This window comes from Haliotis rubra, unplaced genomic scaffold, assembly GCF_003918875.1.
Source record: "Haliotis rubra isolate DU_JTF1 unplaced genomic scaffold, ASM391887v1 Scf877, whole genome shotgun sequence".
Lineage (NCBI taxonomy): Eukaryota > Metazoa > Mollusca > Gastropoda > Lepetellida > Haliotidae > Haliotis > Haliotis rubra.
The window spans coordinates 189,509-204,147 of NW_025767609.1; the positions used below are offsets into that span (position 1 = coordinate 189,509).

Below are 14,639 nucleotides of genomic sequence, written 5' to 3' on the forward strand. Positions count from 1 at the left end.
GAAGTTCCCGCGGAGGATGAATGGAAACTGTATCATCAAATCGTGGTACCGAAACTATTTCGAAAGCATGTACTTTCATTGGCACATGAAAGTCCCATGGCAGGTCATCTTGGTGTAAACAAAACTTGTGAGAAAATTTTGGCACATTCCTTTTGGCCCAGTTTGAGACAAGATGGGGCTGAATTTTGTAAGACCTGTCATGCATGCCAAACTGTTGGAAAACCATATCAGAAAATTCCTACCGCTCCCTATTTCAGCACGGCTCCCCTTGGGAGCTGCATAAATCGCCTAACACGCACATGCCACATGGCTAAATCTAACTAACACTGGCTTATATGATAGGTTCACTTAAAGTGAACCCACACTTTCAGGGTTTAAGCAATATTTAACCAATATTCTTAAAAAGCAGGGCGTAATGCTGGTGACACATGTCGCCGCGTTTCTAAGTTTTTCTATAATATCCAAAAAATGCATTCCTAAAAGTAATATGGCTTGTATCAAGTTTGATATATTTGAGCACGTAGATGAAATACATCATTTTAACTTGGTAATTTTTGCAAAACAGGGGTTTCTGCAGGTAGCATTAAATATTACATGTCAGCAGTCAAATCCTTTCTCACCTAATGTCAAACATATGTTAAAAATGTCACCCAGGGTTTTCGATAATTTGCGTAGGTGTACAAGTGCTACACATTGTTCATATACAGGTGTAGGTAAACAATATAAATGCGAAGATGCCCATAAGTCTGTTGCAGAGTTCAGAGATGAAACCAGAAAACCGCCGCCCATTTCTGTTGTTCAAAAGGGATACACGGATCCTGCAACCAGACAGGAGGTGAGGGACATCCTGGATCAGGGCCAAGGCAGATCGACAATCCGATGATGATCAGCGCCTGGTGATGCGGTACACCTGTCTTGTGGGATAATTCAACTTGGTCATGCCCAAAGACCTTCAGTGGCATCCTGTATGAAGTTGGCTGACTTTGATAAGGCACGATCTGTTGCCGGCAGGTACCAGATTTCTTTCATGGACCACAAGACGTCCACGAGCTTCCTGGTCAGCATAACCTTGTGCAAAGAGGAGTACAACATGTTCAGGGATTACCGCCAGTATATACGTGGTGACATGCCTGAAGATGTCCAGCCGGAAAAGTCACCTTTCTTCAGAAAAGTGGCGGGACGGTACCGAAGAGGAAAACATGTCCCTCGAGTTGGCCCGCTTGCAGAGGATAAGAGGTTTCCTTAAAATCAACGAGGGAAACAAACGTAGGACATATACAGCCACGGATGTTCGAAAAGCTTTGGAGACTGAAGTGGCAAGGGCATCCCAATGATGCTGCAATGTAAGATGGCCAGTGACTATCTTGCACATGGCCAAAACAGTAAGTAAATACTATGCTAAAAAACACCCCTTACAGGCTGCTAGTGAGGTGTGCATTTGTAGAGGGTGCCATCAAACAAGCGGCTAGTACATCAAACGTTGAGGAACCTGTCTCGGCGTCAATTCCAACAGATTCCTCCACTCTTTAAGTCCCCAGCCCCAACCCCCAAACCCTGAAGGTAGGGGTTGGGGCTGGAGTGAGTGCTAGTTAATACGAATAGCTCTTAAATGATTCTTTGGGGTGGTTCCGACGAGCTATTAATCACCATTGTGCAACGTATTTCACATGTAGACGTACGTGTATTTCGTAATATATATCATTCATTTATACGATTATTTATATATATATATATAATATGTTTGAAAGGTCTCTCTTTTTCAGCTATAATTTCTATGTCCATGGTTCGACTTAAATATCTTTATGCATATGAAAGCCCTTTCAAATCTGTTTCTAACGACGTATAACACCTACATGTAGTGTCGCTTGTTTTTTCCGCGTCACCCCACTATCGTAGCAGCGGGGTAATAAGTCCTATATCCGTTGTGCGATCCTTAATATCTATAATGCATATGAAAGCCCTTTCAAATTTGTTTCTAACAACGTATAACACGTACATGTGCGACATTTTGCCAAGCTGCAAACGTCTGTAACATAATGCCGCATCTGGTGCGTCGCTGACACTGTCAGCCCATAATAGCGCACGTTTTGTTCGGTAATTATTTCTATATCAGTTGTTGGATTCTTTGACATCTATAATGTATCTGAAAGGCCTTCCAGTGCACTTCTAACAACGTATAACATGCAAATTTGCGACCTTGTGCAAGGTACTGGACATGTCGAATATAATGCCGCATGTGATGTCCGTGTCACCTGCGCTTATCGGCGGAAGATGAGTTCGGTTCTAATTTCATTATACATGGTTGGAATTTTAATATCTATCATGCATCTAAAAAGGCCTTTTTCAGTGCGCTTCTAACGGCGTATAACATGCACATTTGTGACGTTGTGCAAAGCTACTAGACATGTCCGAATATAATGCCGCCTGTGATGTCCGTGTCACCTGCGCTATCGGCAGAAGATGAGTTCGGTTCTAATTTCAGTATGCATATTTGGAAGAGCTTCGTTTGGTGCTATCAGAAATCGCAAAATATCACAGAATGAAACAAGAGATTCTGACCAAGTCTCGTAAAACGCCGTCATTTGCGAAGACAAGAAATCTTTTTTTTCATAGAACAAGGGAAGCAACAGGCCCAACAAGCCTTCATTATGAATACCAAACAAATCATGGGAGATTCACAATAAGAAACTGTTTCGCGGACATCAACATAACGTAGCCAGCCATCTCAGTGAGCTGTAGGTAAATAGCCGAGCCGAGACACACACACTGAGACTCGCCCTCAGCGCTCAATCAATGCTACCGAGACGGCAGCGAGTCGACCCGGGGGAACTGCCGAGAGATGCGGTATGATTTAGTGGAAATCAACATAACGTTGCCAGCCAGCCAGCCAGTCGGCTGTACAAGCCGAGCCGAGCCGAGCCACACACTGCAACTCGCCCACAGCGCTCGCTCGGTGATACCGAGACGACGACCCGGGGGGAAAACTGCCGAGAGATGCGTTTCATTCACTTTCAGACATCCTGTAGCCTCGCTAGTCAGCCGGCCGTGCATCATCATAGCCAAGCCGAGACAATGACACGCACATACACACTTATACTCGTCCACGGCGCTCGCTCAAAGCAACCCACGAGACGGTAGCGAGGTGATGACTGCCGAGACCTGCGTTTCATTCAGCTAAAACACTTCTCGCCTCGATAATATATAACAAGTACGACGCACAATAGGTTAGATTTGTTAGCCTTTCGCCAGACCGACCCCATGCTCACTAAAAAGTGATTTATTTCCTAAACTATTAGATCGAGTTTCGTGAAACTTTGCATGCATCTCGGCAGATGGTTACGCTATAGCAAAACGGCATTGGGAACACTGTCGATGACTTCATTAGATTAAATAAGACTTAATTACGACAAAAAGTTGGACATTTTGCCTCTTCCCGACCGACCCCATGCTCACTTAAAAGTCAATAGTTCCAGAAACTATTTGACCGATTTTCATCAAATTTTGCATGCACCTCAGTAGTAGTATACACAATGGGGCTGCGGGATTGAAAGGACTCCTCAAGGCTCAATTGTTAAATTTTTAAATTTGAGCCCTGGGTGGGAGGTGGGGCTATGCATGATAAAATCGTAGGGGTTGGCATCTCTGAGCACGGATAACAAGAAGGGAGGAGTTATCATTACAATTTTCCTGAAAACGGAGGAGTCGTCTCTGTAGAGTACACTTCGTGACCTTTCACTGTTACGCTTTTTAGTATCACTCAACAGTCATCAAATCAGAGTGCGGCGTAAAACTCAACTCACTCACTCACTCATCAAATCAAGGTCTAGCTTAAAGAACTAAAAACAAACAATATACAAATCACCAACAATTAAATCATTGCATACACTATAACACACTTAAACTGAGTGATAAAAAACATATGTAGGCACTTGCAACACATGGAACTATGCAGGCTTAATTAGATCAGATACCCTAGATAATAGTTCTCCACGTCCTACTGACGGAAGAACGAAGGTAATCTTAACTTATAACTTAAGGATTGTTTATTTGTTGTTTAATGCTGCACTCAGCAATATTCCAGCTTTATGGCGGTGGTCTGTAAATAATATAGTCTGGACCAAACAATCCAGTGATTCAGATCACAAGTATCTATCAACACAATTGGGATACAACGGCATGTGTCAAACATTAGATGCCTCTTACGACAAAGCATGACCAATTCTCATCTGAATTTTGAATAATGAATAGACAAGCAATCTCAAGGACATTCCCTGTAGTCATCTTGGGATGTCTGGGTTCCTTCCTTTAACTAGGCACCTCAACAACAGCATAATAATACAATAGTACATCATCACCATACTCCCTCATCAACCACTGTAACACTATCACCAGAATATGTGGTATATAAGACAAAACAAAGTACACTTTCATCATGATGGATGCCCTGTACCACAAAGCATCCTTGCACTAAAGTGACCCATCACTTTGTGGATGGGACTCTGCTTCTTCAGAAAGTTCCCTAGTGGTGCTTTCACCAAGCTCATGTCTCTTGTAGAGAACGTAGTAGAGTTGATTATAGATTATTGAAGTATCTCTCTGAATATCCGACACTTGACACAACTGAAACAATAAGGAATATGTGAATTGTTCCGATATCCCACTATGCACTCACTAACTTAGATGCACATCATGCTGGAAGTTCCATAAGATTTTCTGCGAGATGCTCAACAAAACTGACCAGTCAGTATTCCACTAAAACTCATAAAATACAAAACTCATAAAATCAGCTACAGTCAAATGTGTGGATTCTTTCCAGTGAACAGATTCTTCAACCCTACATCTTCGTGAAACAAGCTTGTCCTCTCGCATACCTCAGTAAATCAAAGTCTAGATTCCACACTTGCCATTTTAATCCAATATGAGTGCACCATCACACATACTGATAGTTCAATAAGTTGAAAATTTTACTATAAATTGTATATTTATATACTTATCCTGTACCCACCCAACCTGCCCCACATCACAGATTACTAGAAGCTCCAAGACGAGAATGACAGGCACAGACCGTAACGTGATCATCTGAGCTCACGCTTATTGAGATGATTGACGGGTACTGCTATCGGAGTGGGGGCAGAGGTCGGGGGGGGGGTCAGAGGCCAGATAACTTTTATTCAATTTAGCCTACAGCACGTTTCCCACACATGGTCGTAGAAGAAAAAGAGGTACATACCGTGAGATAGGATAAGTTTAAAGTAGAAATGTTTTATAAAATCAACAATGTTCCTGAGAAACGTGGCTGCTAATATCACCCAAGCAATGCCTGTTGAAGTTTCCAATCAATTTGACCAAATAATTCTATATATTTGACAGCCAAGTTTCTAAACTTTTTCCAGTGAAAACACACAATCTAACTACAGGGCTTAACATGACATGGGCAGGAAGTTGGCTTGCACACTGGACTTGTCTTCCAAATGTCTTGTGGTATTTGGGCATGTGTTACAATGAATTTGTTGATACTATTTTGGCATCCCACAGAAATGTCGAGACGTAAATCTTTGGTTAAAAGATGTTAAACAAATAAGACCCTAAAGATTAAGTGTCAGACAATTGACAACTGTTGAATTCATATTAATGAAACTTCTAGAAGTTCAGCAGCTCTGGAATGCTGTAGTAAGAGGTCGATGGAGCTTGGGTTGGCGAGGGCACCATGTTGGGGGGACGTCCAGACCGGAGATGGCACGTTTTACGGCTATCCTCAACCTTCTTACCAGAGATGGTGTACTGAAGTGACACAGAGAAACGTGAACACCACATTGTAAAAGTATGCATATAGGTTAGAAGAAAGGGGGTGAGTATGGTTTTACGATGCTGTTAGCAATATTCCAGCAATATCGCCAGTGGGGGACACCAGAAATGGGCGTCAGACAATGTGAGGAATCAAACCTTGGCCTTCAGCGTGACAAACGAACGCTTTAACCACTAGGCTACCCAATTGCCCTAGAAGAGAAGAAAGTTATGTTCTGTTTCTAAAAATAGTTTAGAAAAATCACTGTCACCTTGGACATTAAAAATCTTGGACAACAAGTACCCATATATACATATATATAAACCGTCACTTTGGAAAGCTCAACCCCTGCCCTTGCAATCGTTAAAAAAATTAAACGGCTATTGAAACGCATAGCATGCCAAGGCTCACGTCTGCACAACGTCATGAGGCCATTGGGATGGTCCGTGGGGGAATGTCTCAACGACAAGTGGCTGCACATTTCCACTGCCACCGGAACACCATTTCTGCACTGGTGAGACGCTACCAGAACACAAATGACGTCATCGATCGCTGGCCACATTCTAGACGTGCACGTAACAAACGCCAAGACAGGACATATGGATAAGGCGTGACCCATCTTCGCCACAGTTTTCAGACTGCAGTGATGACTGCCCGAACCACCCCAACACAGTTCGACAACTGTTGTACGGCCTATCCTGTTACAACGTCATCCGACAAGCTCGCCTAATGTGGTGCCGAAATCATGTCCGCAGACACTTGTTTTGGTGGAGAAATGTTGTTTTTACAGATGAGTCCAGGTTTAACATTTCCCATAGTGATGGACGTCAACGTGCCTATAGACGCGTGGGAGAACGTTATGCACAGGCCTGTGTCTTGGAGAGGAATCGCTTTTGATGGTGGTTCCGTGATGATTTGGGGTGGAATAACAGCACGCCAAAGAACTCCTTTGGTGATTGTTCAGGGCAACTTTAACTGGTGTGGGCTATAGGGATCAGATTCTTTGACCTGTGGCAATTCCTTTTCTGCAACGTCATGGCCCTGGGTTAACATTCCAACAGGACAATGCCCACCCTCATACGGCAAGAGGGTTGCTTTGCTATGGATTTCTTGCAACACCACAACGTTGACTTACTGCTTTGCCCTGCAAATTCACCCGATCGCTCCCTCGATAGAGCATGTTTGGGACGGAATGGATCGACGTCTACACCGTTTTCCTCATCCGCCAAATACCGTCCTTGACCTTGCAACAGAACTTGAGAGAATCTGGCGTGCCTTGCACGTTTGATAGGCTCTATGCGTCGTCGATGTACTGCTGTTCTCAATGCCGATGGTGGACATACGTTATTGAGCTTGTGACATGGTCGTTTGACCCCTGTCCCGCTTGTGGACTCGTGACGTCATTGTGATTGACTTTTCAATTGAAATTCTCCCTGACTTATTATGGTCTCATGATCCCTCCATTAAAGTTTATATGTACCTTTGACATTGTTATCCTACTTATCAACTGGGATAATAATTTGACAATGCACAGTTTCTTTATGTGGCTATATATATATATGGTGAGCAAACTGGGTCCGCATCTTTTGTTTGAGGTTGGGTGGTGAGTAAGAGAGCACTGGATTCGGAGGCTTACTCCAGCTATATTATGAAGAAATGCTGTCATGGCCATACAAACAATCGAGTTTTATTATTATGGTATTCTCTCTCATGACAAGCAAAGATTACTGGAAAACCCTTCGGCCCTGGAATACCAAAGGATATATACAAGAAACTCTGGGAAATCATTCTGTCATGAGGTGTATGAGTCAAAATAAATACAAATGGTTCTCAGGAATGTCTTTAAACAATCTTCACTCACAGGAATATCATCAATCGGCAGAATAATAGAAGGCACGCATGTCTGGCAGACAGATACATCCTGATGGAGGAGTTGATGTTGCCAATAACCTCCTTGCTGAACTCGCTCCCCGGCGCCATCTTGAGGAAGAGGACAACTCTCTCTTCCATCCTGTCTGCGCTACGCTGGGCGACACACACTGTCCTGAATCTCCTTGAAGGCTTCCACTGGAAGAAGAAAACATCATTATTTAGACTTTAGACTTTAGGCCCTAGCTAAACTCTTCTGTCTCTTGTTACTTCAGTCAAACTTGAATGAAATCTAGACCTTTAATTAATTAAATTACAAATGAATTTCTTTAAATTCAGAATGCTTTATAAAATGGTGGGCACATAGTTTCAAATTTGCATGGGCCCTTATGTAATAGATTTAAGGTGGAGACTTATTGTGACAATAAGGTGTAGTTGATCAAACTTTGCAACTTGCACATTATATTCCACAGCTAGTTACTTATTGTCTTTTTTTCATGTAATGAGTCTGAAAGCTCCCCTCTAGGCATGGCACTATCATATGATGTAAGAATATTTATCAGAAATCATCATTTGGCAAAACATCAGCCACCTCTAAACACATCCTGACAGTCAACTGAAGTTTCTTCCAGAAACCAAAGGCATATGTACTGTTTTCAAACACTGGACATGACACTACATAATCAGACATTGTGACCACCTGCTACCCACAAGCTCCAACAAACAAACTTGACTGGTCGATGCAGTCAGCAATACTCCAGTTAATGAATAACACTGCCTGCAAATAATCAATCTCTTTGCAAATGAAAACCCCATGGTGCAACCTCAAGTACTGAACAGAAACAGAAGAATTTCAAAGGTGACAAGGCTTACCTATGTTGTATATTTCTGCACTGCCGAATCTTACACCGTTTGGATTCAGGGTGCCGTCACTGCAATATACACAATTCAACAGTCACCAAACTGTAAAATATCCAACTCAAATTACTGCAAACATAAAACATATATACCGTAAGCCATTAAAACGTAATTTGACATTCATACTTTCTTTACTCACACTAATTTCAACATATATAAACCTAACTGGCAGATATGTTTTAAGTGAACATCTGTGAATAATTTCATCTGAAAATGTCCAGTCAACAACAACATCAGTGACGCAACAACGACATCAAACAAAGGAGGGGTCACTTGCAGTCAATATCGTGTGTGTCCACCGTGCGCTACAAGACATGTTCGCAGTCTTTGGGGCATTGAAAGCTGTTGGATGGTCTGCAGCCTCTGATGGTCTGTGGTCTGATCATGACACCACCCCTCAAAACGATCATGTTCAAGGACACAGTTTGGCGCAAGTCTTTTCTCCTTTACGTCGATAAATCTGTTGACGTCCATCTGCAAAGGATAAGTTAAACCTGATTCATCTGAAAAATGACATCTGGCCATGTCCTGTTGCCAAGACTGGCCCCATTTGCTGCCCATCGCTGTCTGGCAAGTCTGTGGCGATGCAATAAGGTTGGACCACGGTACGGGTGACGACACCGGATGTTGAAGGCAGCAAGGCGTCCTTTGCACCCTTTGGGCGCTGAAATGACGTTGACTTGTCCCAGTTGTCCTCCTTGCCTAATCATCAGCTGTTTGGAACCGATTTCGCAAGTGTGATACTCGGATATTGCGTTTTTGTTGAACTGTTATCACAGGTGGTGCACCAGGTCGCGGACGATCAGCAACACTTCCGGTAGCCCGAAAACGTTGTCTGAGTCTACTTACAGTGGATGGATGCACATTAAAGTGCCTGGCAATCATCACATCTGAAGCACCTTGGCTGACCATACCGATAACCTGATTCCTTTCGTCTTGTGTCAAGTGTGGCATTGTCTCAAAGTGATTGAGTTCCACAATTCCTAGTGCTTTTACAGGGCCTGGGTGCAGGTAATGCATGTGAACAACGTGTTTCATGAATGTGGTTGTGTTTACGAGAAATGTCAAAGGTTCAGTTTTAAGTATCAAAGTTCATGTGAGAGGAATGCTCCGGGACTCGAACTCGAAATGGGCCAGAATAACAGCCTTTTATCCCTACATCCCTCTGTATCGCAGGAAAAAATCTTCAATAGAACTTTTTGTAAGTTTCAGGACAACAAATACCAATTGCGTTTTAATGGCTTACAGTATATATAGGATTAGACATAGACTCAGTATTTCTTAGAGTGAGTGAGTTTAGTTTTATGCCGCTTTTAGCAATATTCCAGCAATATCATGGTGGGGACACCAGAAATGGGTTGCACACAGTGTACCCATGTGGGAATCAAACCTGAATCTTTAAGCAAATTTTGATAAGTAAGTAAATATCTTATTGAACTTGAATAATAACTGTCAATTGCTGCATACTTGTTGCCAGGAATTGACCTTTGAGCATGTCAAGATGAATGTCTGGAACATTATTACATCAAAGTGAAACTCTGTAGAGTGAAATGTGGTCCTTGGACAACTAAACATGGATCATGATCATATTAGCGGGGTATTCAAACCATGGTCAGAAGATCCTCATAAAGTCAAGGGACCCAACTCTGGACAGCAAATCACTGTGGGTAATGAGGAAACGGCTTTGATTCAGAACACACAAAACACAACGTTACAGGGTACGCATGATTATGTTTACATGTGCCACAATCACTCACAAATATGTTTAGATGTGGCTGTTTGAATTAAGTGTGCCTAACAAGAAGAATACTTCATTCAACTAATGTTTTTCTTTGTTTCTAAATGCTGAACTGTGTTATATTCTAGCTATGTGAAGGCTGACTGTAAACAATATTGCCCGAACCATCATGACCAACTCACAGCATTACACAGCATCAGTCACCAATCCACATCAACAGGAACTGCTGCGGACCAATTCTAACACACAATCCCCTCGGCGTCTTATCCCACGACCATGGTTGGAATATTTACCAAGGGGACACAACTCTACATAAGCTATTGCAACACTTGATAGCTGGACAACCCATGGCCCCTCCCCCACCGACTAGAAGACCTCACCTGTGATGGAGCCCAGGAGCAAGTCACTTTTGATGTCCCTGTATACATAATCATAGGACTGGGGCTTGAGCGGGGAGCCTGTCGACAGGATCATCTTCAATGTCGTCAGCTTGTGCGTCTCACCTGGTTAGAAAAAGACAATTGACAATCAACTAAGGCATGATTATTTACATATGGCTTTACTCAGGTTTTAGCTATCATGGCACTGAACACCAGAAATGGGCATGACACATTGTACCGAGATAGGGAATTGAACCCGGCCCTTTGCCGTGATGAGTGAGCACTTTATCCAGTAGGCTATTTCATCTCCATTGTTAGGGAAAATGAAGTAAGTGTGTGAATAAATTTCATTGTACATTCATATTAGCCACAAACAAACTAATAGAAAATATGAGATCAACCATTGTTCTGTTGATAATGTACTCTCAGCTCGCTGAGGAGTATACAAACAAACATGATGCCAGTATCAGATACTTGTTTCTCTCCAAAAGCATACCCATATGACGCGTTGAAACTTTAAGACTAGTCCTCTTATAAGTAGTCATGTATGCAAAAGACAAAAAACATTTCGGTCAGTTTTATTCAGCTCCAATTTGTAGCAAAACTGAAGCACTGAGAACAGAGTTTAGAATCATAGTCCTCAAATACTTCTTGTCTATGTAGACCATAGTTGGAAATTTACCTGTCTTCAACACAATATAGCAGTCTTGGGGTGGTGGACAAGCATGAATTGTGGAGGCTGATTACCATAGTGACATCATGCCATGGTGTACAAAAAAGGTAATTACTACCTGAAACGGCCAGCGCACTGACTATAGCCCCACCGACCATCAAAGCAACCGTTGCCATTATTAAATACTAGGCACATAAAGAAACTGTGCATACAAAAATTTAAAATCTAAATTTATCAAACCTGTGTAGAGACATAAGGATTTAAACTCAGAGATTAGTGACATGTATCCAACATGCTTGCACGTGCCACGTTCCGTGACATCAGTGGGTTCGTCCTTGAGACGTGCAATACATTGTTGCACATGCACTCTGGGAAAGAGAAACAGAGCAAATGAATGCCACACAATACTGTCACTTTGGAAAGCTCAAAATGGCTATTGAAACGCATTGCATGCCAAGGCTCACGTCTGCACAACGTCATGAGGCCATTGGGATGGTCTGTGGGGGAATATCTCAACGACAAGTGGCTGCACATTTCCACTGCCACCGGAACACCATTTCTGCACTGGTGAGACGCTACCAGAACACAAATGACGTCATCGACCGGCCACGTTCTGGACGTCCACGTGTAACAACGCCAAGACAGGACAGATGGATAAGGGTGACCCATCTTCGCCACAGGTTTCAGACTGCAGTGATGACTGCCTGAACCATCCCAGGACTTCGCCGTATCCACCCCAACACCGTTCGACAACGTTTACGTCATCACGGGATCAGACCACGACGTCCCGCCATATGGTCTATCCTGACACAATGTCATCGACAAGCTCGCCAAATGTAGTGACGAAATCATGTCCGCAGACCCTTGTTTTGGTGGAGAAATGTTGTTTTTACAGATGAGTCCAGGTTTAACATTTCCTATAGTGATGGACCTCAACATGCCTATAGACGCGCAGGAGAACGTTATGCACAGGCCTGTGTCTTGGAGAGGAATCGCTTTGGTGGTGGTTCCGTGATGATTTGGGGTGGAATAACAGCACGCCAAAGAACTCCTTTGGTGATTGTTCAGGGCAACTTAACTGGTGTGGACTACTGGGATCAGATTCTACCTGTGGCAATTCCTTTTCTGCAACGTCATGGCCCTGGGTTAACCTTCCAACAGGACAATACCCGCCCTCATATGGCAAGGGTTGCTATGGATTTCTTGCAACACCATAACGTTGACTTACTGCCTTTGCCTGCAAATTCACCGGATCTCTCCCTGATAGAGCATGTTTGGGACGAGATGGATCAACGTCTACGCTGTCTTCCTCATCCTCCAGATAACGTCCTTGACCTTGCAACAGAACTTGAGAGAATCTGGCGTGACATCCCACAAGTCTTCCTTGCACGTTTGATAGGCTCTATGCGTCGTCGATGCACTGCTGTTCTCAATGCCGATGGTGGACATACCTGTTATTGAGCTTGTGACATGGTCGTTTGACCCCTGTCCCGCTTGTGGACTCGTGATTGACTTTTCAATTGAAATTCTCCTTACTTGTTATGGTCTCATGATCCCCCCATTAAAGTTTATATGTACCTTTGACATTGTTATCGTACTTATCAACTGGGATAATATTTTGACAATGCACAGTTTCTTTATGTGGCCATTATATATCATATAACAGCCCTTTACTTCAATAAGTTTTCCGGAATAACCCCTTGCTTGATGAGCATATCCTTGGTGGCCATTGCTAGTTCCAAATCAAAGACCAGCATGCCCACGTCGTACGCATTGAAATTGAGTTTAGGAGTTGGTCGTTTGACGGCCATTTTGCTTAATCGTGCGTAGCCGATAAGCATCGTTGACGAACGACCTAGTTTTCTGGTATGCAATGTAAACCCTGATCCCAGAAGACATGAATTACCAATCTGAGCGAAAGCACCTACCCAAAATACAAACCAAATACTCTTAATATTTCACAAGGGTGCTTGATTTTTCACATTTTAACTTAACATAAGCATCATGTTTTTCAGGGAGATCTCCTTTCAATGGTGAAATTGTTACCTGGTTTGACATCCTTCTCCTCCAGCACAGACAACCACTTAGCTCCAGTTCCCAGGACAGTGATACCTATCTGATCCACCAGGTCCCACAGGACGTTGGGGTGGGGCACCAGTGGTGAGCCGTCATACAGAACAATGGCTGCCCCGACGGCCAGGACAGAGACCAACCAGTTCCACATCATCCAGCCAGCCTGCAGACAATCACAGTATTAGTACATCTTCAGTACTGAGGCAGTGACCATTAGTGCTGGAGTGATTGATCGAATAATTGGTCAATTGATTGATCTCGCTTGCATCAGTGATTATCGATGGACTAATCGATATGCATCAGATTTGAAACAACAAATTTAACTTTCGTATGTTTCTTATTGTTATGTTTGTTAAATCAAGACAGGAAACGGCATCACTTGTTATGACTCGTAAAACTGCAATGTAAACATCATACTTGAGCGCGAGTCAACAGGAAGTATGCTCATGATTGTAGTATTATGTTAGGATTGTGTGCATTATTGCCCACATGAGTTTTGTGGTAGAGGTTTATGATTACAATTGGCTATTTATCAATTATTGATCAATTACTCTGCTCCGATTATCGATCGGCAACTTGTGAGAAATAACCAGCCCTTGTGTCCATGAAAGAGAATCACAATATCACAGACACAGCTGGTTAGTGCAGTTCTACAGCAGTGTCCGCATGAGATGGCCACAGAGTAAACAGCGATAATACTGAATGTGTATAATTGAGATACAGTCACATACTCAGTGCAGTCATACTGGGGTCTTCCCAAACTACTGAGCCCTACACAGGCATGTGACAAATACTGTTATCCAGCATCATGTAAGAATGTCGAGTTTTGATTGGTTCACGTGACTCTGATAAAACACCATGTACACCCGTCAAGATTCACGAGCAGGGAGTACAAAAGTCATATTATCCCGCCACGCCTCAGTGACCACACGAAGTGAGAAAAGTGTGCATTGCCAAGCCTTCAGTAACATGAGCTGCATTGAGGTCAATCGATCAGCTGTTGTCAATGTGGCATCTCACATAAATAAAAACAAGTCGATTTGATGCGTATTGTTTTCTTTTGATTTAGTAAAAACATTCAGCTAGATAAATGTGTTTCGGGGAATACAACCTTACTCAGGACTGATAAAATCCTGTATTTACCTCGACACGATGTGATAACTTATAAAGTCATTCCACAATGAAAGAATGTTGTTTTAAGCA

The 14,639-nt window shown here is 42.8% G+C and overlaps 1 protein-coding gene across 1 annotated transcript in view; it reads right to left on the reverse strand.

Annotated features, from left to right (window-relative positions):
• Positions 1 to 5,640: 5,640 nt before the first annotated feature.
• Positions 5,641 to 14,639, reverse strand: part of LOC124263282 (acetoacetyl-CoA synthetase-like) — a 36,580-nt gene continuing 27,581 nt past the window's right edge. The window contains 7 exon segments of the mRNA XM_046697871.1: positions 5,641 to 5,781; positions 7,647 to 7,682; positions 7,685 to 7,826; positions 7,828 to 7,852; positions 8,528 to 8,586; positions 10,678 to 10,813; positions 13,410 to 13,599. Coding sequence (XP_046553827.1) covers positions 5,641 to 5,781; positions 7,647 to 7,682; positions 7,685 to 7,826; positions 7,828 to 7,852; positions 8,528 to 8,586; positions 10,678 to 10,813; positions 13,410 to 13,599 — 729 coding nt within the window.